At 36.5% G+C, this 26673-nt stretch overlaps 1 protein-coding gene across 1 annotated transcript; it reads left to right on the top strand.

Annotated features, from left to right (window-relative positions):
- The first annotated feature begins 273 nt into the window (after positions 1–273).
- On the top strand, positions 274–24672 carry TSPAN19 (tetraspanin 19). Its single transcript, XM_061133075.1, has 8 exons — positions 274–339; positions 428–500; positions 2735–2859; positions 7456–7530; positions 12291–12401; positions 21064–21207; positions 22321–22404; positions 24604–24672. Exons 1-8 carry the CDS (start codon positions 274–276, stop codon positions 24670–24672), a joined length of 747 nt encoding a protein of 248 aa, XP_060989058.1.
- Positions 24673–26673: the final 2001 nt, after the last annotated feature.

The raw sequence follows: 26673 nt of genomic DNA, 5'->3' as shown, positions 1-26673 counted from the left end.
TAAGGCAGCTCTTGACATGTTACACAAATGCCCTTTGATCTCAACTGCCTGGACAAAAAAAGTGCAGATAAAGACAGACACAGTTTCAAGACACTCTTCAATATTTTGTTATATTCAGGAGAACAGAGGAATGTGATACTGACTGCTGGTGTGAGGGAAAATATGTAAATAAAAGATATGAGTAGGCAGAATTATTTCAAGTTATTACTGTGGTGTTTCTAGTGAAAGTTGTGCTTATCTTTTCAGAATCATCAGTATATGCGGAGAAAAATAATGTTAAGGAATAACAAGAGGTTGATTTTTAAATACTTTCTTAATCTCATTAATGGAGCTTTCTTGGTAAGTTTCTTCATAATTATTTAGTAAAGAAAATGTACATTTTTATTAGCAGATAGTTAAAAAATAAGTATTGGCTATTTTTTTGTAGGTTCTGGGACTTTTACTCATGGGATTTGGTACATGGCTTTTATTAGATGGAAATAATTTTTTCACAGCTTTGGGTATGTATCTATTTTGCTTTCTCTAAATCAAATAAGGCATTCAATGTTAAGCAACTGAGTAGGTGACTTAGTCAGCAGGTGGCAGTGTTTCCCTAAAATTCATTAAGTACTGTTCAATTTTTCCTCAAAAGGTCTTTGTCAATTGGTTTTAGAAACACCTTATTAAATAAGACGACTTAAATCCAAGACCATAGAGGAGAGAGACTTTTAAGAGAAAAAGCTAGAAACTCTGGGCAAGAGAGATGAGAGAAATAAAGGATTGCGGTTCTGCTAACTCGAGACTTTTACAGATTTATAAATATTAAAAGATAATGGAGATCAATATAGTTTCACTGCCCAAGTTAAATAATCTCTTTTGAATCTCAGTTACCGGACTTCCCTGGTGGTGCAGTGGATCAGAACCTGCCTGCCAAGGCAGGAGACCCGGGTTCGATTCCTGATCGGGGAAGATCCCACATACTGCAGGGGAACTGATCGCATTCACAACTGCGGAGCCTGTACCCTAGATCCCGGAACCACAGCCTCCGAGCCCCTGGGTCCTAGAGTCAGCCAGTTGCAACTGCTGAAGCTCAAGCCTCAAGCCTGTGCTAGGCAACAAGGGAAGTCATCACAGCGAGAGTCCCGCACGCCGCAGCGGGGAGTGGTCCCCGCTCTCCACAGCTAGAGAAAGCTCGAGCAAGGCGGCAAAGACCCAACACAACCAAAAAAAAAAACCAAACCAACTCAGTTACCATATCCTATCACCATCACATGGTTAGAAATATAATATTCCCTATGGGGAAACAACTGTACATGAATACATGAATGGATAAAGAAGGATATGTATATATACATATATATATATATGGAGAGAGAGAGAATGGATATATATATATCATTAGGCACTATCCCATGAGCTAAGGATACAGCAGTGTACAAGAAATATAAAGGGCATGTCCTCACGGAGCTTAATTCCAGTGAGGAAGACTCAAAAACAACACATAATTTCACTCCTGCAAACCTTCCCAGTCTCACCTGCCTGAAACTGTTAATTGCCAGCAAGGCTAAGTTTCTATACACATTGCACCGTCCTGTGTCTCAGAATGCTTCCACCATTCCAAGGTAGAGATTTCCAATTATCATTCAGAGCCTAAACTCAAGTGTTACCTTCTCCAGTAATCTTGCCTACCTTCACCTTCTCCCCCTACTGGATCAGGTGCTTTTCTACCCAGTACCCTGCCAGTAAGTATTCTGCAATGGAGGATATTTTTTTTTTTTTAATGCGCTGATTTCTGTGGTTTAAAGAATCCCAGGATGGCCAGTTTTAAGGTGCCAGTGTGGACTGAGGTAGCTTACAGATCTTGTGAAAATGTAACCCTTGGCTTTATGTGCCAGAACAATCTTGTTCCAGCACACCACTGTGCACTGCCTCTGGTCTTCTCCCATAAAACCTAGGGCATATTTAATGTATTCATTCTCCCTTTAAAAAATTATTTGTTAAGCACTACATCTGCCATAGCACTAACCATTTAACAGTTAGTCTGTTGACTATATGAGTGTATATATAGTCTCTAGCCCAGAGAGCTCAGTCTAGATGGGGAGAGAATAAAATACACTTTTAATGGGGCCATATTAGCAATAAACTCAGGGTCTCATACAAGGGAAACTTAACCCACATGTTAGGCTGTTGGTTAGTTGCTTAAGTCATATCCGACTTGTTTGTGACCCCATAGACTGTAGCCCGCCAGCCTCTTTCTGTCCATAGGATTTCCCAGGCAAGAGTACTCAGGTGGGTTGCCATTTTCTTCTCCAGGGTATCTTCCCAGTCCAGGGATCAAACCCGCATCTCCTGCATTGGCAGGCGGATTCTTTATCACTGAGCCACCAAAGAAGCCCACATATGTTAGGTACTCAAACTATTTTTGATGAATGAATGAATGAATACATAAATGTTTGGACAGATGTTATACACAGAAGAATTCATGCAAGAAAAAGTTGTCTTCTTTCATAGAAGACATTAAAAACAAGGTTAACTTAAAGAGATCTTCTGAGATTGAAGAAATTCTCTATCATGTCATTAAAGGAAGAAAAGTCCATAAGAATAGGTAAGAGGTGCTAGAATGATATTAAAAAGAGAGAAAGAAAGAGAATCCTAGTGATTTGGCAACAGCTGCTTAGGGAAACCTTGGGTTGCTGCATTTATTATTAAATAGAAAACATATCACTTAATAATAGCTATTTTGTGGTTTCCACAGATGAAAATAATCACTTGACAATGTATATTTTTCGAATTTTGATTGGAACTGGATCTGCTATTCTTCTTCTTTGTCTCTTGGGTTATTTGGGAATTCATAATGAGATCAGGTGGCTCCTAATTCTGGTACGTATTTCATTTCAATAGTCTGAATTTGTAGCTTTGATTTTCAGTGTTCAAATTACACAACTGAGAAAAAAAATGACTTATGTCACTGAAACATTGCACTATAATGGGCTCTTGGGAGCAAGGCAATGAAGTATCCCCTCCCAGGAATCTTTGCTTAGACAGAATTTTCTTGCTGAGTTTTCAGTGGACAAAATCTGAACCTCAACACCTTAACACATTAGATATTAATTTTCAACACAGGGTCAATATGTATCCATTGCCTAAGGTGAGCTACAACTAACTAAACTTAAACATGAAGACTAAAATCAGAATAAAATGTGTTAAAGTCAATGAACATTGAAGCTTAGGAGGGAAAAGGAAACAGTGGCCTGTAGTTGGCACATTTTCTCCCTGTGGGTGTACTATGTGGGATGCTAACTTATAATTGAGACCACAATATATAATTTAACCAAGAGAAATATAACTGCTGAGGGGGCCAGCCTCTGGCATCAGGTTAGAACACTATCTCTCCCCAGGCATATACATGAAAATATAACTCATAATGAGGAATACAGATCTGAACTTGAGTCATTTACCATACACGAGAATGGTGTGGATCACATACCAATCCACAGATTCAGGTGAACTATGTTGTTGTTCAGTCACTCGATTGTGTCCAACTCTTCTCGACCCCAGGCACTGCAGCACACCAGGCTTCCCTGTCCTTCACCATCTCCCAGATCTTGCTCAAACTCATGTCCATTGAGTCAGTGATGCCATTCAACCGTCTCATCTTCTTCTTGTCCCCTTCTCCTCCTGCCTTCAATCTTTCCCAGCATCAGGGTCTTTTCTAATGAGTAGGCTGTCTTCTCATCTGGTGACTAAAGTATTGGAGTTCAGCTTCAGCATCATTCCTTCCAATGAATATTCAAGACTGATTTGATTAACTGGTTTGATCTTGCAATCCAAGGGACTCTCAAGAGTCTTATACAACACCACAGTTCAAAAGCATCAATTCTTTGGCACTCAGTCTTCTTTATGGTCCAATTTTCACATTCATACATGACTACTGGAAAAATCATAGCTTTGACTAGACCAACCTTTGTTGGCAAAGTAATGTCTCTGCTTTTTAATATGATGTATAGGTTGGTCATAACTTTTCTTCCAAGGAGCAAGCGTCTTTTAATTTCATGACTGCAGTCACCATCTGCAGTGATTTTGGAGCTCCCCAAAATAAAGTCTGTCACTGTTTCCATTGTTTCCACATCTATTTGGCATGAAGTGATGGGACCAGATGCCATGATCTTAGTTTTTTGAATGTTGAGTTTTAAACCAGCCTTTTCACTCTCCTCTTTCACTTTCATCAAGGGGCTCTTTAGTTACACTTTGCTTTCTGCCATAAGGGTGGTGCCATCTACATATCTGAGGTTATTGATATTTCTCCCAGCAATCTTGATTCCAGCTTGTGCTTTATCCAGTCCAGCATTTTGCATGATGTACTCTGCATAGAAGTTAAATAAACAGAATGACAATATACAGCCTTAATGTACTCCTTTCCCAATTTGGAGCCAGTCTGTTGTTCCATGTCTGGTTCTAACTATTGCTTCTTGACCTGCATGCAGGATTCTCAGGAGGCAGGTAAGGTGGTCTGGTATTCCCATCTGTTTAAGAATTTTCCACAGTTTGTTGTGATCCACACAGTCAAGGACTTTAGAGTAATCAATGAAGCAGATTTTTTCCTAAAACGTCTTGTTTTTATGTTTTTTCTTGTTTTTTCTATGATCCAACGGATGTTGGCAATTTGTTTCCTATGCCTTTTCTAAATCCAGCTTGAACATCTGGAAGTTCTCAGTTTACGTACTCTTGAAGCATGGTTTGGAGAATTTTGAGCATTACTTTACTAACATGTGAGATGAGTGCAAATGTGCGGTAGTTTGAACATTCTTTGGCATTGCCTTTCTTTGGGATTGGAATGAAAACTGACCTTTTCCAGTCCTGTGGCCACTGCTGAGTTTTCCATATTTGCTGGCATATTGAGTGCAGCAGCTTTAACAGCATTATCTTTTAGGATTTGAAATAGCTCAACTGGAATTCCATTACCCCCACTAGCTTTGTTCATAGTGATGCTTCCTAAGGCCCACTTGAACGCACTCCAAGATGTCTGGCTCTAGGTGAGTGATCACACCATTGTGGTTATCTGGGACATTAAGATCTTTTTTGTATAGTTTTTATGTATGTTCTTTCCACCTCTTCTTAATATCTTCTTCATAATATCTTCAGGTGAAATATAGCTTTTAACATTTTCTTTAAATCAAATTGGAGAAGGACATGGCAACCGACTCCAGTATTCTTGCCCTGGGAAATCACATGGACAGAGGAGCCTGGTGGGCCACAGCCCATGGGGTCGCAAAAGAGTCCGACGTGACTTAGCGACTATGTGACTGCATCAGGCCTTAGTTGCAGCCTATGGGCTCTTCAGTTGTTTCATGTGGGATCTAGTTCACTGACCAGGGATCGAACCCAGGACCCCTGCATTGGGACCTCGAAGTCTTAGCCATTGGACCGCCAGGAAGTCCTCAAATCAGTTTTAATTCACAGGCACTTTACTGTGGTAGGAAATTCAAATCTAGCCAACGCTGCCTCTTGCCAAGAATACCTAACTCTTATGTCGCATAGAAAGTCCTGGTGATCACTCTGGGTTCTGTTATCAGTCTACACCATTACCATGAAAGCGCTCCCTGTCCCGGCTGATGTGGTTCCTTCAGGACTGTGCATTTGCTGTTTGAATGGCCTGGAGCAGCAAAACCAGGGTTGCTCTTCATCAGGATATACAGTACCGGCATATCGGTGAAATTCTCTTGTGAAGGACTGGTAAGGGACCATTACCTCAGGTCCTTTCCTGCAGTTTACCTTCCCTGAAACCTGAGACAGTCAACCCTGCCAATGACACAGCAATTGAAGGAGTCCTGCCTGGCAGAGGAATTAGTTGCTGCCTATTGTCAGTAATTGCTACTTGTTGTTATTTGAATATTACCCCGGGCAGAAGCATTTTAGGCAGATTTGGAAACCACGCCTTCATTTCCCTCTGGGGTCTTGCCACCTTATCCTGGCAATACCTGGAAAAAAAGACCTCACTCTCTTCTTATTCTCCTCAAAGGCACACCTTTAACTCTCAAATTTTATCTTTCTTTTATTCTGGGGGCTTTAGCATAATTTTCTCATGGGACTTCTGATTTTGCATATGGAAACTGGGACAGAAATGGCTTGCAGGAGAATTTTAGTCTTATTTCTGTAGACATCTAACTGAGGTTAAAAGACAATAATTTTCAAGGATAAAATCATGACTTACCTGTATGAAAATGAACATGTGTCAGAGACTTTATTTAAATAATTAATTATAGGGGAACCAGTAAGAAGTCACAACTGGTTTAAATGAGAATTAGACTTGTGGGGATTTATATTCTCTATAAACTGTATTCATTTGTATTTTCATGAATAGTAATCATTTGCATTATGATGGGACTTTTGTGTTATTGATACTATCAGAGTTCTGTAAATTAACTCTCTACAGAGTTGAATAATAGCTTAGGCAAATGTAACATTTCATATTGTCATTGAATCAGAAACCTGCAAGGGTCCAGTAGACCTCAACCAGCTTGCCATTGAAAAGAAACCCAGTAACTTAAAAAACAAAAAATTGTTTTGCACATTTTCTCTGTCTCTACCTGTCTTCACCACTATTTCTTGATAGTGAAGATTAAGTGAGGTATTGTGTTTAGAAGTATTAAAAACCTAAAATTCTAAACAGATCTGAAGGCAAAACCTATTTTTGTCCCTGAAAATAGGAAACACAATTTATGTCGAGTAAGCAATGCTAATGGACTGTTTTAAAGTATTAAATGTTTAAAATATGTAAAATGAATAATACTAACTAAATCATTCTAGTATTTTATTTAGTAAAATATTCAGACACATCACTTTATAGAAGTTATTTTGAATTCTAGATAATATGTAACACTGTGCTGCTATAATGAAGATTGCAGTGGCCATAAGTTTTAAAACAAGAAAAGAGTCAAATAATGCAAAAATCATTTTGTTTGGCTTTGAAGTAGTTTTAGTTTTCAAAGCAATAGTCCAAATGTGCATATAGACTCCACTATTGCCGTTGCCTTTGTTACTTTCTCATTATTTTCTTGTTGTTAAGGCTGTCATTACTTTGTGCATGATGGAATAGTTTATATCTGGTCACAGTTTAGTGAGTTCTGTAGTGTTAGAGGAGTGGTGTTAAGTAGAAGTCAAGATATTTAAATTCCCCTCCATGAGTTTTAGATCTGAATGAAGAGGGTATTATTATCAACTCCATTAGACCAAATAGTCTGTTAGAGTTCTCATGAAATATTATCACTTCTTTCTATCTTACTCTTATCCAAATGTTCATTGATTTTTTTGCCTTTTGATGTAATGATTTCACTCATGTATATGAGAACAGGAAACCTCAGTAATACCTATGTATATTTTAAGACTGCATATTTCATATGATGTGCATTTTCCATCACTGTAGTATAAAAAAATATGTTAGGAGCATAGTTCTCATCTCTGTTTCTTTTCTCGTAGTATGCAGTATTGTTAATGTGGGCTGTTGGTGTCCAGGTTGTACTTTCAACACTCATCTTTGCAAAGAAAGAAGAGGTATGGAAACATCATCCTTTTATTTGAAAGACAGGAAAATCAGATGTTGTAGATTATTGAGACCTAAATCTATATTAAACCTATATTAAAAGCTAAAGGTAAGTAAATGTCTTTAGGGGAAAAAGGATGAAATGGAAGTACTAGAATTGTATAATAGAAAGGAGACAAGGGTCAGATTGGAATGGAGGACAGAGTTCATGTCTTAACTCTGTCTGCAGAAGACTGAGAATGTTGTTGTAAATGACAAAAAATGCAGGGGGGGGAAAGGAGATAATACTTAGAGTGGGGAATCCAAAACTGGCCCCCTCAGCCAACCCTGGCTGTCACTAATAACCACATTACTGTACTATATTCTGTTCTTGTAAAGAAATATCTTTAGACTTTCTAAAGATACTAATTAGTACTAATTTTAAATTTAGCAATTTCATTAAATAAGATGTACTGAATAATTCATATATTTGTATAGTTATGGCCGTAAGTGACACAATTAAATTAACAGGTGATTTATATTTTTTAAGTTCAAAAAAGCACATAATAAATTGCCTGAAAACTTTTTGGTAATACAACTTACCTCTTTACAGCCTATAGTTACTTTCAATTCTTTAAGAAACTTCAGTATTTCAGTGCCGTCAAGGTCTGTTTTTGTATCCTGGGGGACTGTCTTATAACACTAAGACCATGGACTTGAAGTCGGTCCTTAAACCTACGTCTTCATCTACTACCTTATAGAGTTATCATTAACTGACAGTTATAAAGTCCCTGTAACAGAGTAGCTATTTAAAAGCTCTCTACCTGCCCTTATTTGACTTTTAAAAAATAATTTTTATTTATTTATTTCTGGATGTGCTGGGTCTTTGTTGCTGCCTGCAGGCCTTCTCTAGTTGCGGTGAGCACAGGCGACTCTTCACTGTGTTGCCCAGGTTTCTTATTGCGATGGGTTCTGTTGTTGTAGCGCACGTGCTCCTGGCGTGCAGGCTTCAGTAGTCACAGAGCACAGGCTTGGTTTCCCCGAAGCGTGTGCGATTTTCCCGGACCAGGGACTGAACCCGTGTGCCCCGCACTGGCACCGGATTCTTAACCACTGGGCCACCAGGAAAGGCCTTCCCTCATTGAATTTTGAAGGCAACCCTGATCAATTCCTATGGTTCCTAGCCTTCAAACTCTCTCTCACTTGCACTTGCCTTCTCTCTCTCTCTCTCTCTATATATATATATGTATATATATATATATCATATCTCTCTCTCTCTATATATATATATATCATATATATGATATATATGAGCAAAGCAAATTATATATATATATATATATATATCAACGCGTAATTAATAGCCAAACCTCAACAAAAGGTTTTCTATATAACACCATTGCTTTCCAACTTCATTTGCTCTCTTCTGCTTGGCATCTGTCCTGGGTATCTAATTACTTAGGGCCTATTGTTAATGACTTGGCATTTAGATCTAAAATTTAACCTCTTTAACAAGTGGTGCTGGGAAAACTGGTCAACCACTTGTAAAAGAATGAAACTAGAACACTTTCTAACACCATACACAAAAATAAACTCAAAATGGATTAAAGATCTAAATGTAAGACCAGAAACTATAAAACTCCTAGAGGAGAACATAGGCAAAACACTCTCCGACATAAATCACAGCAAGATCCTCTATGACCCACCTCCCAGAATATTGGAAATAAAAGCAAAAATAAACAAATGGGACCTAATGAAACTTAAAAGCTTTTGCACTACAAAGGAAACTATAAGTAAGGTGAAAAGACAGCCCTCAGATTGGGAGAAAATAATAGCAAATGAAGAAACAGACAAAGGATTAATCTCAAAAATATACAAGCAACTCCTGCAGCTCAATTCCAGAAAAATAAATGACCCAATCAAAAAATGGGCCAAAGAACTAAACAGACATTTCTCCAAAGAAGACATACAGATGGCTAACAAACACATGAAAAGATGCTCAACATCACTCATTATTAGAGAAATGCAAATCAAAACCACAATGAGGTACCATTACACGCCAGTCAGGATGGCTGCTATCCAAAAGTCTACAAGCAATAAATGCTGGAGAGGGTGTGGAGAAAAGGGAACCCTCTTACACTGTTGGTGGGAATGCAAACTAGTACAGCCGCTATGGAAAACAGTGTGGAGATTTCTTAAAAAACTGGAAATAGAACTGCCATATGACCCAGCAATCCCACTTCTGGGCATACACACTGAGGAAACCAGATCTGAAAGAGACACGTGCACCCCAATGTTCATCGCAGCACTGTTTATAATAGCCAGGACATGGAAGCAACCTAGATGCCCATCAGCAGATGAATGGATAAGGAAGCTGTGGTACATATACACCATGGAATATTACTCAGCCATTAAAAAGAATTCATTTGAACCAGTCCTAATGAGATGGATGAAGCTGGAGCCCCTTATACAGAGTGAAGTAAGCCAGAAAGATAAAGAACATTACAGCATACTAACACATATATATGGAATTTAGAAAGATGGTAACGATAACCCTATATGCAAAACAGAAAAAGAGACACAGAAATACAGAACAGACTTTTGAACTCTGTGGGAGAAGGCGAGGGTGGGATGTTTCGAGAGGAATCGGGTGGAGAGGGAGGTGGGAGCGGGGATTGGGATGGGGAAGACGTGTAAATCCATGGCTGATTCATATCAATGTATGACAAAACCCACTGAAATGTTGTGAAGTAATTAGCCTCCAACTAATAAAAAAATTAAAAAAATAAATAAATGAATAAATAAAATTTCTTCTCTCCACATGAAAAAAATGTGTATGCATGTGTGTGTGTGCATGCACACACAGTCAAGTGAGTCCTGTAATGCTGTCTTGATCCCAACACATCATCCTCTAACTTTTGGACCTGGTGATAGAACCTGAATATTAGACTTAAGGACTTTTAACACATGGATACAGTTAATCAATGTCACCCATATTTATTTAAGCATTATTCACATATTCCTCTCCACCTATTTTAGGAATAATAAAATCTCTCATTTAATAATAATTACCATGTGCCAAAGACTGTGATAGGCACTTTATTGGCACTATATTATTGATCCTCATAACAAATCCCAGAGATGCATTGTAAGTCCTGCTTTCTAGAACAGAAAACTGGTTTTGAGCCCAGAAATACATGTGAAATATATCATGGCCAAATGACAAAGTCTGAACTCTAACATTTGTTAACCAGTCTTAGAGATAGCAGCTTAGTTTATATCACCTTGACTTCTACAGTTCAAACTGGATTAAGCTCTCACGAGCTTTTAAATATTTTATGTCATTTATAATGCTGACTCAGTGTTGGAGATGCACTAGGGCTTCACAGGATATTTTTCACGTTGAATATGTGTGAGGGAATTTTATTTATATAGTAGTAACCTAGATTATATATGAAAATCATTTTGACTCTTATATACTAAAGTGTGATTCGTGGGCACTCTCAGTCTCCCAAGTTAAGCTTTAAAAGGTAAATGAGGATATGTCTCCATGTCATCACAACAGTATAAAATAGAAAAGCATCATTTTCTATTCTAAATAAAAATTAACTCAGAGAATATGTGAAATAGATTATATGAATAACACATTATATCATTCTAAGCTTCTTAGATGTAAGTGTGTAAGAGTTTAACATGTACAGATGTCTTAATTATTGTAGTATTACAACCAGTTATTTAGTTTTCATCATTCAAAGATAGCATATTACAATGAGAAAGTATTAGACTAGATTTCAAATGAATTAGGTTTAGAAGTCACACTCTTCTTCATTCATGTAAACAAAACAAATATCATATTCTCTGAGTATCTATTTCATGGTTCATAAAATGAAAATAACATCTGGAATTTCTACCTTTTGCTATTTTTTAGGACCAAATTAGGACTTATTTATGAAAGCCATATAAATTTTTAAATGCTTGTATAAGTTCCTATTGAAAATTACCCATGCAATATCTAGATTTCAAAATAACAATTTTCCCCCAAACTTTCAGATATGATTATTTTTGCTTTAGCATTATGAAAAGATAATTTTTAAATCAAAAAGTGTAATTCTTGTAAAATATACAGTAGATTCAGGTCAGTAATTTTATTTAACACCTTGATTAATGTGGGAACTAGTTTAGATATAAAAACTAATTAGAAGGAGAGTCCAAAGAGAAAACATTTATATAGATACAAAAAATGACATAAAAACTGACTTTGAAAGGAAAGGGATCAATTTCATCCCCACCAGGAAAAATTCATCTGCAATTCCCTCCAACAAAGAATCATTTGAATTGGGATATTGAGACCAACAAATACACAACTTACAAAGTTGTAAAATAAATTAAAGGCTGTCAAAGGTACAGACTCATAGAATCAGAGAACCCTGAAGGTACACTAAAGAAAACGTAGTTTCCATTGAAAAGATCCTCAGTCATCTTTTCCATTTATAAGTCTTTCATAATTTTTCCTGACATTATGAGAAGAAATGTTAGGACCCTTCAACATTGAGGATAGCAGCACATAATATTCTTCTTAATCATAAAAGAAGTCTAATGTAGTCTTCCTGTAGATCACAGTGTAAAATACCAAAGGTATTCACACTTACTCATTGCTAAAAATAATGATAGGAAGAAAAAAAAAAACACTTAGAAATAAGTTGAAAATAACAAACTGAGTTTGAATACTTCTTATGAGAAACCATAAGGGAAGTTTCTACCAAATTTTCATTTTTAATAAAATTTTCAACAGGTTCACCAAGCATGGCATAATAAAATTGATTCCATCATTTCTGAGTATGGATCTGAGGATTTTCCTCAAGATATACCCAAGTGGATGATTCTGAATGCTCTGCAGAAAACAGTAAGATGAAATTATCATAAAACTAAAAAAATTAGACACCAAAGGTGACAGCTGAGAAGTGGGAAGACAAGGAAGGACAGGGGATGGGCACAGGAATGAGAGGTTCTTGTATTTCTTCTAAACAAATGAGGTGCAATAGGATTGTCTAAATTTACAGATCTTGAGTTTTACCCTTCTTTTGTAAGGTGTATCTACTTTTCTGGGTCAATTGATGTCTGGTCATTTTATTTTTTTTTTATTTAATTTTTAAATTTTTATTTATTTATTTATTTTTATTTTTTTTATTAGTTGGAGGCTAATTACTTCACAACATTTCAGTGGGTTTTGTCATGCATTGATATGAATCAGCCATAGAGTTACACGTATTCCCCATCCCGATCCCCCCTCCCTCCTCCCTCTTCATCCGACTCCTCTGGGTCTTCCCAGTGCACCAGGCCCGAGTACTTGTCTCATGCATCCCACCTGGGCTGGTGATCTGTTTCACCATAGATAATATACATGCTGTTCTTTTGAAACATCCCACCCTCACCTTCTCCCACAGAGTTCAAAAGTCTGTTCTGTACTTCTGTGTCTCTTTTTCTGTTTTGCATATAGTGTTGTCATTACCATCTTTCTAAATTCCATATATATGTGTTAGTATGCTGTAATGATCTTTATCTTTCTGGCTTACTTCACTTTGTATAATGGGCTCCAGTTTCATCCATCTCATTAGAACTGATTCAAATGAATTCTTTTTAATGGCTGAATAATATTCCATGGTGTATATGTACCACAGCTTCCTTATCCATTCATCTGCTGATGGGCATCTAGGTTGCTTCCATGTCCTGGCTATTATAAACAGTGCTGCGATGAACATTGGGGTGCACGTGTCTCTTTCAGATCTGGTTTCCTCAGTGTGTATGCCCAGAAGTGGGATTGCTGGGTCATATGGCAGTTCTATTTCCAGTTTTTTAAGAAATCTCAACACTGTTTTCCATAGTGGCTGTACTAGTTTGCATTCCCACCAACAGTGTAAGAGGGTTCCCTTTTCTCCACACCCTCTCCAGCATTTATTGCTTGTAGACTTTTGGATAGCAGCCATCCTGACTGGCGTGTAATGGTACCTCATTGTGGTTTTGATTTGCATTTCTCTAATAATGAGTGATGTTGAGCATCTTTTCATGTGTTTGTTAGCCATCTGTATGTCTTCTTTGGAGAAATGTCTGTTTAGTTCTTTGGCCCATTTTTTGATTGGGTCATTTATTTTTCTGGAATTGAGCTGCAGGAGTTGCTTGTATATTTTTGAGATTAATCCTTTGTTTCTTCATTTGCTATTATTTTTTCTGAGGGCTGTCTTTTCACCTTACTTATAGTTTCCTTTGTAGTGCAAAAGCTTTTAAGTTTCATTAGGTCCCATTTGTTTATTTTTGCTTTTATTTCCAATATTCTGGGAGGTGGGTCATAGAGGATCTTGCTGTGATTTATGTCAGAGAGTGTTTTGCCTATGTTCTCCTCTAGGAGTTTTATAGTTTCTGGTCTTACATTTAGATCTTTAATCCATTTTGAGTTTATTTTTGTGTATGGTGTTAGAAAGTGTTCTAGTTTCATTCTTTTACAAGTGGTTGACCAGTTTTCCCAGCACCACTTGTTAAAGAGGTTGTCTTTTTTCCCATTGTATATCCTTGCCTCCTTTATCAAAGATAAGGTGTCCATAGGTTCATGGATTTATCTCTGGGCTTTCTATTCTGTTCCATTGATCTATATTTCTGTCTTTGTGCCAGTACCGTACTGTCTTGATGACTGTGGCTTTGTAGTAGAGTCTGAAGTCAGGCAGGTTGATTCCTCCAGTTCCATTCTTCTTTCTCAAGATTACTTTGGCTATTCGAGGTTTTTTGTATTTCCATACAAATTGTGAAATTATTTGTTCTAGTTCTGTGAAAAATACCGTTGGTAGCTTGATAGGGATTGCATTGAATCTATAGATTGCTTTGGGTAGAATAGCCATTTTGACAATATTGATTCTTCCAATCCATGAACACGGTATGTTTCTCCATCTGTTTGTGTCCTCTTTGATTTCTTTCATCAGTGTTTTATAGTTTTCTATGTATAGGTCTTTTGTTTCTTTAGGTAGATATACTCCTAAGTATTTTATTCTTTTCGTTGCAATGGTGAATAGTATTGTTTCCTTAATTTCTCTTTCTGATTTTTCATTGTTAGTATATAGGAATGCAAGGGATTTCTCTGTGTTAATTTTATATCCTGCAACTTTACTATATTCATTGATTAGCTCTAGTAATTTTCTGGAAGAGTCTTTAGGGTTTTCTATGTAGAGGATCATGTCATCTGCAAACAGCACGAGTTTCACTTCTTCTTTTCCTATCTGGATTCCTTTTACTTCTTTTTCTGCTCTGATTGCTGTGGCCAAAACTTCCAACACTATGTTGAATAGTAGTGGTGAGAGTGGGCACCCTTGTCTTGTTCCTGATTTCAGGGGAAATGCTTTCAATTTTTCACCATTGAGGGTGATGCTTGCTGTGGGTTTGTCATATATAGCTTTTATTACGTTGAGGTATGTTCCTTCTATTCCTGCTTTCTGGAGAGTTTTAATCATAAATGAGTGTTGAATTTTGTCAAAGGCTTTCTCTGCATCTATTGAGATAATCATATGGTTTTTATCTTTCAATTTGTTAATGTGGTGTATTACATTGATTGATTTGCAGATATTAAAGAATCCTTGCATTCCTGGGATAAAGCCCACTTGGTCATGGTGTATGATTTTTTTAATATGTTGTTGGATTCTGTTTGCTAGAATTTTGTTAAGGATTTTTGCATCTATGTTCATCAGTGATATTGGCCTGTAGTTTTCTTTTTGTGTGGCATCTTTGTCTGGTTTTGGAATTAGGGTGATGGTGGTCTCATAGAATGAGTTTGGAAGCTTACCTTCATCTGCAATTTTCTGGAAGAGTTTGAGTAAGATAGGTGTTAGCTCTTCTCTAAATTTTTGGTAGAATTCAGCTGTGAAGCCATCTGGTCCTGGGCTTTTGTTTGCTGGAAGATTTTTGATTACAGTTTTGATTTCCTTGCTTGTGATGGGTCTGTTAAGATCTTCTATTTCTTCCTGGTTCAGTTTTGGAAAGTTATACGTTTCTAAGAATTTGTCCATTTCATCCAAGTTGTCCATTTTATTGGCATAGAGCTGCTGGTAGTAGTCTCTTATGATCCTTTGTATTTCAGTGTTGTCTGTTGTGATCTCTCCATTTTCATTTCTAATTTTGTTAATTTGGTTCTTCTCTCTTTGCTTCTTAATGAGTCTTGCTAATGGTTTGTCAATTTTGTTTATTTTTTCAAAAAACCAGCTTTTAGCTTTGTTGATTTTTGCTATGGTCTCTTTAGTTTCTTTTGCATTTATTTCTGCCCTAATTTTTAAGATTTCTTTCCTTCTGCTAACCCTGGGGTTCTTCATTTCTTCCTTCTCTAATTGCTTTAGGTGTAGAGTTAGGTTATTTATTTGGCTTTTTTCTTGTTTCTTGAGGTAAGCCTGTAATGCTATCAACCTTCCCCTTAGCACTGCTTTTACAGTGTCCCATAGGTTTTGGGTTGTTGTGTTTTCATTTTCATTCATTTCTATGCATATTTTGATTTCTTTTTTGATTTCTTCTATGATTTGTTGGTTATTCAGAATCATGTTATTTAGCCTCCATATGTTTGAATTTTTAACAATTTTTTTTCCCTGTAATTGAGATCTAATCTTACTGCACTGTGGTCAGAAAAGATGACTGGAATGATTTCAATTTTTTTGAATTTTCCAAGACCAGGTTTATGGCCCAGGATGTGATTTATTCTGGAGAAGGTTCCGTGTGCACTTGAGAACAAGGTGAAGTTGATTGTTTTGGGGTGAAATGTCCTATAGATATCAATTAGGTCTAGCTGGTCCATTGTGTCATTTAAGGTTTGTGTTTCCTTGTTAATTTTCTGTTTAGTTGATCTATCCATAGTTGTGAGTGGGGTATTAAAGTCTCCCACTATTATTGTGTTACTATTAATTTCCTCTTTCATACTCGTTAGTGTTTGCCGTACATATTGCGGTGCTCCTATGTTGGGTGCATATATATTTATAATTGTTATATCTTCTTCTTGGATTGATCCTTTGATCATTATGTAGTGTCCTTCTTTGTCTCTTTTCACATCCTTTATTTATATGAGTATTGCGACTCCTGCTTTCTTTTGGTCTCCGTTTGCGTGAAATATTTTTTTCTAGCCCTTCACTTTTAGTCTGTATATGTCTCTTGTTTTGAGGTGGGTCTCTTGTAGACAGCATATATAGGGGTCTTGTTTTTGTATCCATTCAGCCAATCTTTGTCTTTTGGTTGGGGCATTCAACCCATTTACATTTAAGGTAATTATTGATAGGTGTGGTCCCGTTGCCATTTACTTTGTTGTTTTGGGTTCACCTTTATACAACCTTTCTGCATTTCCTGTCTAGAGAAGATCCTTTAGCATTTGTTGAAGAGCTGGTTTGGTGGTGCTGAATTCTCTCAGCTTTTGCTTGTCTGTAAAGCTTTTGAATTCACCTTCATATCTGAATGAGATCCTTACTGGATACAGTAATCTAGGTTGTAGGTTATTCTCTTTCATTACTTTCAGTATGTCCTGCCATTCCCTTCTGGCCTGGAGGGTTTCTATTGATAGATCAGCTGTTATCCTTATGGGAATCCCTTTGTGTGTTATTTGTTGTTTCTCCCTTGCTGCTTTTAGTATTTGTTCTTTGTGTTTGATCTTTGTTAATTTGATTAATATGTGTCTTGGGGTGTTTCGCCTTGGGTTTATCCTGTTTGGGACTCTCTGGGTTTCTTGGACTTGGGTGGCTATTTCCTTCCCCATTTTAGGGAAGTTTTCAGCTATTATCTTCTCGAGTATTTTCTCATGGCCTTTCTTTTTGTCTTCTTCTTCGATGTCTGGTCATTTTAACCTGGATTCAGCTGTAAAAGTGTTGGGAGTCTTCTGCCAAGTGTAACAATAACCTACTCTGTTGCATCCAGGGGGAGATAAATTCTAAGCCCAGTCCCTGCTGGCAACAGAGTATCCTGATGGTTCCCATTTGAGCCTGAACATCAGGTTTGCCATGTGATAACTTTATGATCCTGGATAAGAAATCTTCTTAATTTCAGGTACCATATTAACAAAATAGGCAGAATAACCCCTACCTCTGGTTGTCAAGAACAAAGAAAGTAATATATTTAATACATAGAAAACCTTGGATCTCGGACACAGTAAGCAACCTAATACTTGTTAGTTAATGTTGTTAGGGTTATTATTTCACTGTTCAGATGTTTCCTGGCAAGGTAAGGGAATGTGTGTAGTCAGCTAAATGGTTATAAGAAAAGATCGACACAGGAACATAGTAAATACTTGATAAAAAAAAAAATAGCAAACATTTACATAGCCCCAGTTCCTTTTTTAGGTGCTTTGCATATATTAACTATTTAGTCCTCTCAGTCCAATGAGGTAGGAACTATTATCTTCATTTTGTTGATGATGGTAGAGAAATTCATAACTTAGCCAGTGCCACATGGCTAATAGATGGCATAGCCAAAATTCAATCCCTGACAAACTACACTAGATTTTGTGCTCAAGTGCTATACCAGAGTTTCACATAAACAGTTATTATTTTTAGTATATTTAATAACAGAAATGCTTCTTAGGAGAAATTAAATGTATTATAAATGATTTTATTCACCTTATTTTTTCTTTGGTGTATGTGATCTGAAAAGGTATTGCATTTTCAGATAGCATTATGACTAATAGTATATCAAACCTTCCTATGGTCATTAACTGATAATCAGGAAAACACTTCTATATGTATGATATCACTGTCATTAATGAGACTCCAACTTATATTTTCTAGCCATGAATATCACTGAGCATTGAGATGGTATATGTAGATTTTATTAACTTTCAATACCCAGTCTCTAAAGTACTATATTAGTCATTCAATGTTTCCAAGACTATTGGCATATATTGTTGGCACATACTGCAACATAGGTGCTACTGATGCTATAACTTTCAATAACAAGCTTAGAAAATAATGATCTACTCACTTGCAGTTCAGTTCAGTTCAGTCGCTCAGTCATGTCCGACTCTTTGCGACCCCATGGACCGCAGCACGCCAGGCATCTCTGTCCATCACCAACTCCCAGAGTCTACCCAAACCCGTGTCCATTGAGTCGGTGATGCCATCCAGCCATCTCATCCTGTGTCGTCCCCTTCTTCTCCTGCCCTCAATCTTTCCCAGCATCAGGGTCTTTTCCAACAAGTCAGCTCTTTGCATCAGGTGGCCAAAGTATTGGAGTTTCAGCTTCAGCATCAGTCCTTCCAATGAACACCCAGGACTGATCTCCTTTAGGATGGACTGGTTGGATCTCCTTGCAGTCCAAGGGACTCTCAAGAGTCTTTTCCAACACCACAGTCCAAAAGCATCAATTCTTTGCTTTCTTTATAGACCAACTCTCACATCCATACATGACTACTGGAAAAAGCATAGCCTTGACTAGACCGACCTTTGTTGGCAAAGTAATGTCTCTGCTTTTTAATATGCTGTCTAGGTTGGTCATGACTTTCCTTCCAAGGAATAAGTGTCTTTTAATTTCATGGCTATAGTCACCATCTGCAGTGATTTTGGAGCCCAGAAAAATAAAGTCTTCCACTGTTTCCACTGTTCCCCATCTATCTACCATGAAGTGATGGGACTGGATGCCATGATTTTAGTTTTCTGAATGTTGAGCTTTAAGACAACTTTTTCACTCTTCTCTTTCACTTTCAACAAGAGGCTCTTTTGTTCTTCTTCACTTTCTGCCATAAGGGTGGTGTCATCTGCATACCTGAGGTTATTGATATTTCTCCTGGCAATCTTGATTCCAGCTTGTGCTTCCTCCAGCCCAATGTTTCTCATGGTGTACTCTGAATATAAGTTAAATAAGCAGGGTGACAATATACAGCCTTGACATACTCCTTTTCCTATTTGGAACCAGTCTGTTGTTCCATGTCCAGTTCTAACTGTTGCTTCCTGACCTGCATACAGGTTTCTCAAGAGGCAGGTCAGGTGGTCTGGTATTCCCATCTCTTTCAGAATTTTCCACAGTTTATTGTGACCTACACAGTCAAAGGCTTTGGCATAGTCAATAAAGCAGAAATAGATGTTTTTCTGGAACTCTTGCTTTTTCGATGACCCAGCGGATGTTGGCAAATCAATCTCTGGTTCCTCTGCCTTTTCTTTTTCTTTTTTTTTTTTCTCTGCCTTTTCTAAAACCAGCTTGAACATCTGGAAGTTCACGGTTCACCTATTGCTGAAGCCTGGCTTGGAGAATTTTGAGCATTACTTTACTAGCGTGAGAGATGAGTGCAATTGTGCAGTAGTTTGAGCATTTTTGGGATTGCCTTTCTTTGGGATTGGAGTGAAAACTGACCTTTTCCAGTCTTGTGGCCACTGCTGAGTTTTCCAAATTTGCTGGCATATTGAGTGCAGCACTTTCAAAGCATCGTCTTTCAGGATTTGAAATAGCTCAACTGGAATTCCATCACCTCCACTAGCGTTGTTCATAGTGATGCTTCCTAAGGCCCACTTGACTTCACATTCCAGGTTGTCTGGCTCTAGGTGAGTATCACACCATCGTGATTATCTGGGTCATGAAGATCTTTTTTTGTACAGTTTTTCTGTGTATTCTTGCCACCTCTTCTTAATATCTTCTGCTTCTGTTAGGTCCATACCATTTCTGTCCTTTATTGAGCCCATCTTTGCATGAAATGTTCCCTTGGTATCTCTAATTTTCTTGAAGAGATCTCTAGTCTTTCCCATTCTGTTGTTTTCCTCTATTTCTTTGCACTGATGGCTGAGGAAGGCTTTCTTATCTCTCCTGGCTATTCTTTAGAACTCTGATTTCAAATGGGTATATCTTTCCTTTTCTCCTTTGCTTTAGGCTTCCCTTCTTGTCACAGCTATTTCCAAGGCCTCCTCAGACACTTTAAAAACTACTCACTTTAACTTTCTCTTATTTCCTGGGTGACAAATACATAAACTGATTCTTTCACACCTTTCAACTCAGTTTGATAGGATTGGAGATGAGACATTTCATAAATGCTTGATCATTCCTATGACTCTTTTCCTTTTTACCTTTTTGGGTTTTTTTTTTGTGGCAGCTTTTCACACAATACAAAATATAAGGTTAACATCTTACATTAACCCTAAGAATGTAGAAATAACCCTGAGTCTCTATGTATATTAAATACATATGGCAGCATATTTTAGAGAAATCATAAAGAAAACTGTTATAGTTAGGAGAAGGTATGGCTCAAGGGATTCACCCGCCTATGTTCTGGCTCTAAACATGATTTAGTAAATCAAGTATATCTTTCATCCTGAACTCAATAAGGTAAATTTAGAAATAACAATTTCATTCAAACATAGCCCACTTATATGAGTAGAGATCTTTAATTCTGGTTAATATCAACCATAGCAGCAACAGGCTAATGGTTTAAATAAACAAAAAATATACTTGTATAATCTGTTATATTTCAATGTAGAATAAATTAATAAATTTATCATAAAACCATTTGAGACACATAGGAGTCATATAATTAACTGTACTTTGAATATTCTATAGTAAAACTTATAGAATCATTTTTCTAGTTTCAGTGTTGTGGCCAAAAAAATTACACAGATTGGACCAAGAATAAGAATAAAGAAAATTCAGAACAGGTGCCATGTTCTTGCACAAATTCTACATTAAGAAAGTGGTTTTGTAATGAGCCACTGAATGCAACATACCTACAGGTAAATATAAGCCAAGGCTTCTCCAAGTGTTTACAGTAACCCTCCCCCCTTTTTTTCTGCAAGTCATTTTAGAATCCTGAGCAAATTGTTGTATTAAAAACAATGCCATTCATGGTTATTAGGTTCTTAAGCACCTTGCTAATGAAACCACAGCGAAGTGGATTATATCACTTACCTAAGAAATTCATTAAACTTTATGGAATATGTGATCTAAGTGTGCCTAGAACTTGGGATTCCATTAACTCTCTCCTCAGCCATCTTTTGACAGAGGAGATCCTTTTGGCGAATCTCAGTTGTATAGGACTGGTAAAGGAACTGCAGCAGCAGAAATAAAGAGGCATGAGGTTTGGCAAAAACTAAGGGAGGAAATCCGAGATGTGTCAAGGGTGGTGTTCACATTAAGACGGCAGAAACCATAGTAGAGGTTCATCTGTAGCAACTGCTATTTACAGATATAGGACATGATAAACTGGGGATTTCCATCCCAATAACTTCTAATACTTTGTGTTATTCTAATGTTAATAAAATTGACATTTTTGTTAACCTAATATTTTGTGTTATACTAATACATTTTTGTTAATCTAATACTTTGTGTTATACTAATACTTTGTGTTAATCTAATACTTTGATGTTATTCTAATTTTAAGATGTTATCTTTCAATAAGATAATTCATTCATAGATAAATGGAGGAGTCTCCATTTAAGGATTCTATTTAATCTCCACTTAAGGACTTTCCATTAAGGAATCTCCCTTTAAGGAATCTCCATTTGAAGGATTCTCCAAAAAAGGTTCTCTTTGGGAAATATCACGTTAGGCAATAGTATACACCCTGCTGAATTTCAGTAGTATTCAGAAAATCAAATCCCTCTCAAAACTTAGTAAATTTCTGATTTCAACTACCTGACAACATCTTAGCAACTTAAAAAGTAGCAACTGGGGCATCCTGCTATTATATGAAGCTTTCTGGGCTAAAAAGTCCAGTCTCCAGTTAGATATTGACTTGCTTTTTAGACTTTGATAAATTACTAATCTCTTTGTCTCTTCTCTGTAATGGAATTATGTATAAAACCATTTATATCTCCAAGCCAATCTAAGTAAGTTCTTTTCCTTAGGGTTGTGAAAATAAAATCAACACATGGTATCATGCTAATGCTTTGACATTAATTGGAATTAACTTTGGACTTTTGGTTTCAGAGGTAAGTTTTTGTTTATATTTTTAAATATAAAACAAAATTAAGTATAAAGTATATGGGATACACTGTAGAACAACCAGATGAAGACCTAAGCAGATTAATTAATCCAATAGGAGCCAGGACCTTGAAACTGTTCACACACAGGAGGTCCCAACTGGAGGCAATATCCTTAGATCAGCCTGGGTGGAGCCTGGAAATCGTTGTCATCCAGGACTTCCATGGCAGTCCAGTTGGTTAAGACACCCCACTTCCAATGCAGGGGGCTTGGGTTCAATTCCTGGTTGGGGAACTAAAATCCCACATGGTGTGTGGCATGTTCAAAAAAATAGAAACATATATTTTTTTAATGGCTTTATAAAAAAAAAAAGTTGTTTTCCTGGGAGGTAATGATTTCATTTCTTTGTGATTAAAAAAAAATACTTCATATCTTGGCAGTGAGTTGACCATGATTGGCAGTCTGTACACTGGCAAATTTCTTAAATATAGGCAGATGTTTGACATTAGTAAATCTAGTCAATCATACACTCTTCCATTCATTGCTTCATTCATTCATTCAATAAATTTGGAAGGGAAAAGAACATCTACCATGTGTCAGCGGCTGTACTAGATGCTAGATGGAGATACAATGGGAAGTAAAATCTACATATTCCTTGACTTCCAGCGCGCCAACTGCAAAATCGAGGTTCAGAAATAGTACTTCATTCTCTAGTCCCAGTTGAAGACCTATAAAAGCTAGTGAAGTGTATGAATTCAAAGAAATTGTAAGACTGTATAGATTGTTATTGTGTAGAGTATAACAGAATAAATATATAACATGTGATTTGGCCAAAATAAGATAGCAAATTTAATTTATGTTGATCCACAAAGAAGTATCAACAACCTCAGATATGCAGATGATACCACTCTAATGGCAGAAAGTGAAGAGGAAATAAAGAGCCTCTTGAAGAGGGTGAAAGAAGAGAGTGAAAAAGCTGGCTTAAAACTCAACATTCAAAAAACTAAGACCAGGGTAGCCAGTCCCATCACTTCATGGCAAACAGATGGGGAAAAAGTGGAAGCAGTGACATATTTTCTTACCTTGGGCTCCAAAGTCACTACAGACAGTCACTGTAGCCATGAAATTTAAAAATGCTTGCTCCCTGGAAGGAAAGCTATGACAAATCTAGACAGAGTATTAAAAGCAGAGACATCACTTAGCCAACAAAGTTTTGTATAGTCAAAGGTATGGTTTTTCCAGTAGTTATATACAGATGTGAGAATTGGACCATAAAGAAGGCTGAATGCTGAAGAATTGATGTGTTTGAATTGTGATGCTGGAGAAGACTCTTGAGAATCCCTTGGACAGCAAGGAGATCAAACCAGTCAATTTTAAGGAAATAAGTCCTGAATATTCATTGGAAGGACTGATGCTGAAGCTCCAATACTTTGGCCACTGGATGTGAAGAGCCAACTTATTGGAAAAGACCCTGATGCTGAAAAAGATTGAGGGCAGGTGGAGAAGAGGGTGACAGAGAATGAGATGGCTGGACAGCATCACCAAGTCAATGGACATGAGTTTGAGGAAGCTCTGGGAGATAGTGAAGGGCAGGGAAACCTGGCATGCAAAGACCAGGACACAACTTAGCAACTGAACAACAACCAGGGCGCTCACCTAAAGTTCCATAAATGCTTTTCAACTGGTAAGTGTTTAGTCTCAGGATGGTGGTAAACCAGACAGTCTTATAAGCATTGACACTCTTTTTAAATGTTTATTCTCTATTGTATTCATCCTGAGGCAATTAAGACTGAATGGGGGATACTGTTGTGTTCCAGTTTATCATCTACCCTTTGCAGACCTTCTTTCAGGATCCTGTAACAAAAAGAGGCAGTTTTTTGGAAGTGATGATGTTAGAAAAATGATGAACGCCAAACATCAGCAATTTATCACAGCATCTAGCCCAGTGATAGCCCATGTAATTAAAATTGAGCAGTCTATTCCTTCTCCCTCTCTGTAAATGAACTTGGTGACAGCTGGGTTACCCTAGAAGACTTACTCTGACTTCCTATTCACAATGATATATATGTACCTTGCTTGGAAATGGTCTCACCCTCCTTCCTCCCTTTTCCCTTTGCAGAATACATTTTGGTGATTACACGGTGTTAACTTTACAAATTATTCTTATTGATTACATTTTGATCTCTTATTGTTTCCCTTTTTTCCAGGTTTTGCAATTCTCATTAACTATTTCTTTCTTCAGACACATCAAGAATAGAATATATGCAGAAAAGTGACCACTGGATTTTAATTTGTCTGGAAGAAACCAGTTAACTCTTAAAATAATCATATTGAATTTTTCTAGTCCAGAAGAAAAGTTTTTTTTTTTTTTTTTTAGTAAGGATATCACTGTATTTATTCTCAGGAAATTTTTCTATAACAAGAAGAAAACTTTTGAATTACATTCATTGTTTAAGATTTAATTAAGTCATTGGTTATATGTGACACAGAATTATTGGATATAATATCATTTGATGAAATTTTTATTAATATCAAATTCTACAATTCACTACTTTGTCATTTTCTGAATTCAGAGGATATCATCGAATATACTAATTTCAATATATGGTAAATTATCACGTATGGTTTGAGTGTCATATGTAGAAAAAGATACCTATCTGATGTTCAGAAAATACTGCATAAGCAATTATAACATATACTTTAAATTTATAAATTTTAGGTAAATAACAGTGATTTATAGATTTCAAAGAAAGAATGAAAATCTCCATAACACTGATCTCTACACTGAATTAATATTTTATTTCTCTCTTCTTTTCAATGCTTAGAAGTGGATAATAAATTTACAATTTTACAAGTTTGGATATACTTGAGTGGCAATAAGAAAATATTTTAAAAAACGTGAATTTTTAAATATAGTAAAACTAATCTACTCTAAATACTCACTGAAGTCTCATATTCATTACCTTCTCATTTTCCCCTTTTTTGTAAGTTATGCTCAGTGAATGCATATACAATTTTCTGAAGGATATAAAAATAACCTACCTGTTCTATTTTCCTAACAATGATACTGTGAGAACAGAAAAAAACTTCTTTGAAAAAATAAAAGCTGCTGTACAGACATGAGGTGTTATCATATCATTGTTGTTCTTTATGAGAAAAGGCTGCCTTGATCTTGAGGAAATGAAGAAAGAATAGATTAACTGAAGATCCTGCATTGCTCCTGCTGTTATAGAAGGCTCACTCTTATTTATATTTATTAATTCAATCATATGTATTTTCATCTGTCTGTTCAGTACATTGCAAATTTCACAGACTTACAGGCTTTTTTTTTTTTTTCAGTCCGTAAACAAGAAAATAGAATAAACTTTTTCTCTAGTGATCTGTAAATAGACATGGCTTCTAAATTTAAGGGAAATTCTCTTGGGATTTAAAGCTCATTTTCAAATTCCTGTTTTCTCTAAAATATGCCACAGGACCACACTGATATAAAAAATCTCTGTCCTACTTGGGAGTTGAGCACCAAGTTATTTGTAATCAAATAAATATTATAGAAATATATTCTGATATATAGAGATTATTTGTATCAAGCAAATGAAAAAGATGTCTAGATGGTAGATTGACTATTTTCAGTTACTACAGTTAAATCACAAGATATATGCACCACTGATCAAATCTATCACCTTTATGATTTAAGGAAGTATTTTCTTAAAGGATGTTGCTTTACATGCTGAATAAAATAAAGATTTATTTGGAAAGACAAAGTAGATCAGGATCATATCTCTGACTTGTTGGGGTTTTTTATTTTGATTTCTGAAATAGAAAACTTAGAAAGTTCTGAAAATTAATCTGAATCAGAAAGTGAAACAGTGAATTCAAATTAAGGGTAACACACAATCTTGATTTCCCCTTGAAGTTGTCCTGTCACTTGCAAAACACATTTAGCTTACTTCAGGCTCCCCATTTTAATTGTTTTCCAAACTATTTTGTGATGGTACTATATAAGCGAACTACTTTTAAATTCCTTTTATCTTCTTTTCTTCTTTCAGATAGATACATGCATTCAGTCAACAAGCATTTATGAAGACCCTACTATGTGCTAGGGGCATTGCTCTGTTTTGTGATATGAAGATGAATGGAAACATGCATAGTTCGTCTTCAGTGCTGGCTTCAGGGGCGTACAAACCTATCTTTAGAAGAGGCCCACACTTGGCTTAATACTTGGCAGTTGCCATCTTCAAATTCTTAATTTCTGAACAAGGAACTTATATTTACATTTT

Source organism: Dama dama, chromosome 3, assembly GCF_033118175.1.
Source record: "Dama dama isolate Ldn47 chromosome 3, ASM3311817v1, whole genome shotgun sequence".
NCBI classification, from domain to species: domain Eukaryota; kingdom Metazoa; phylum Chordata; class Mammalia; order Artiodactyla; family Cervidae; genus Dama; species Dama dama.
This window is presented reverse-complemented; position numbering and strand designations above follow the sequence as displayed.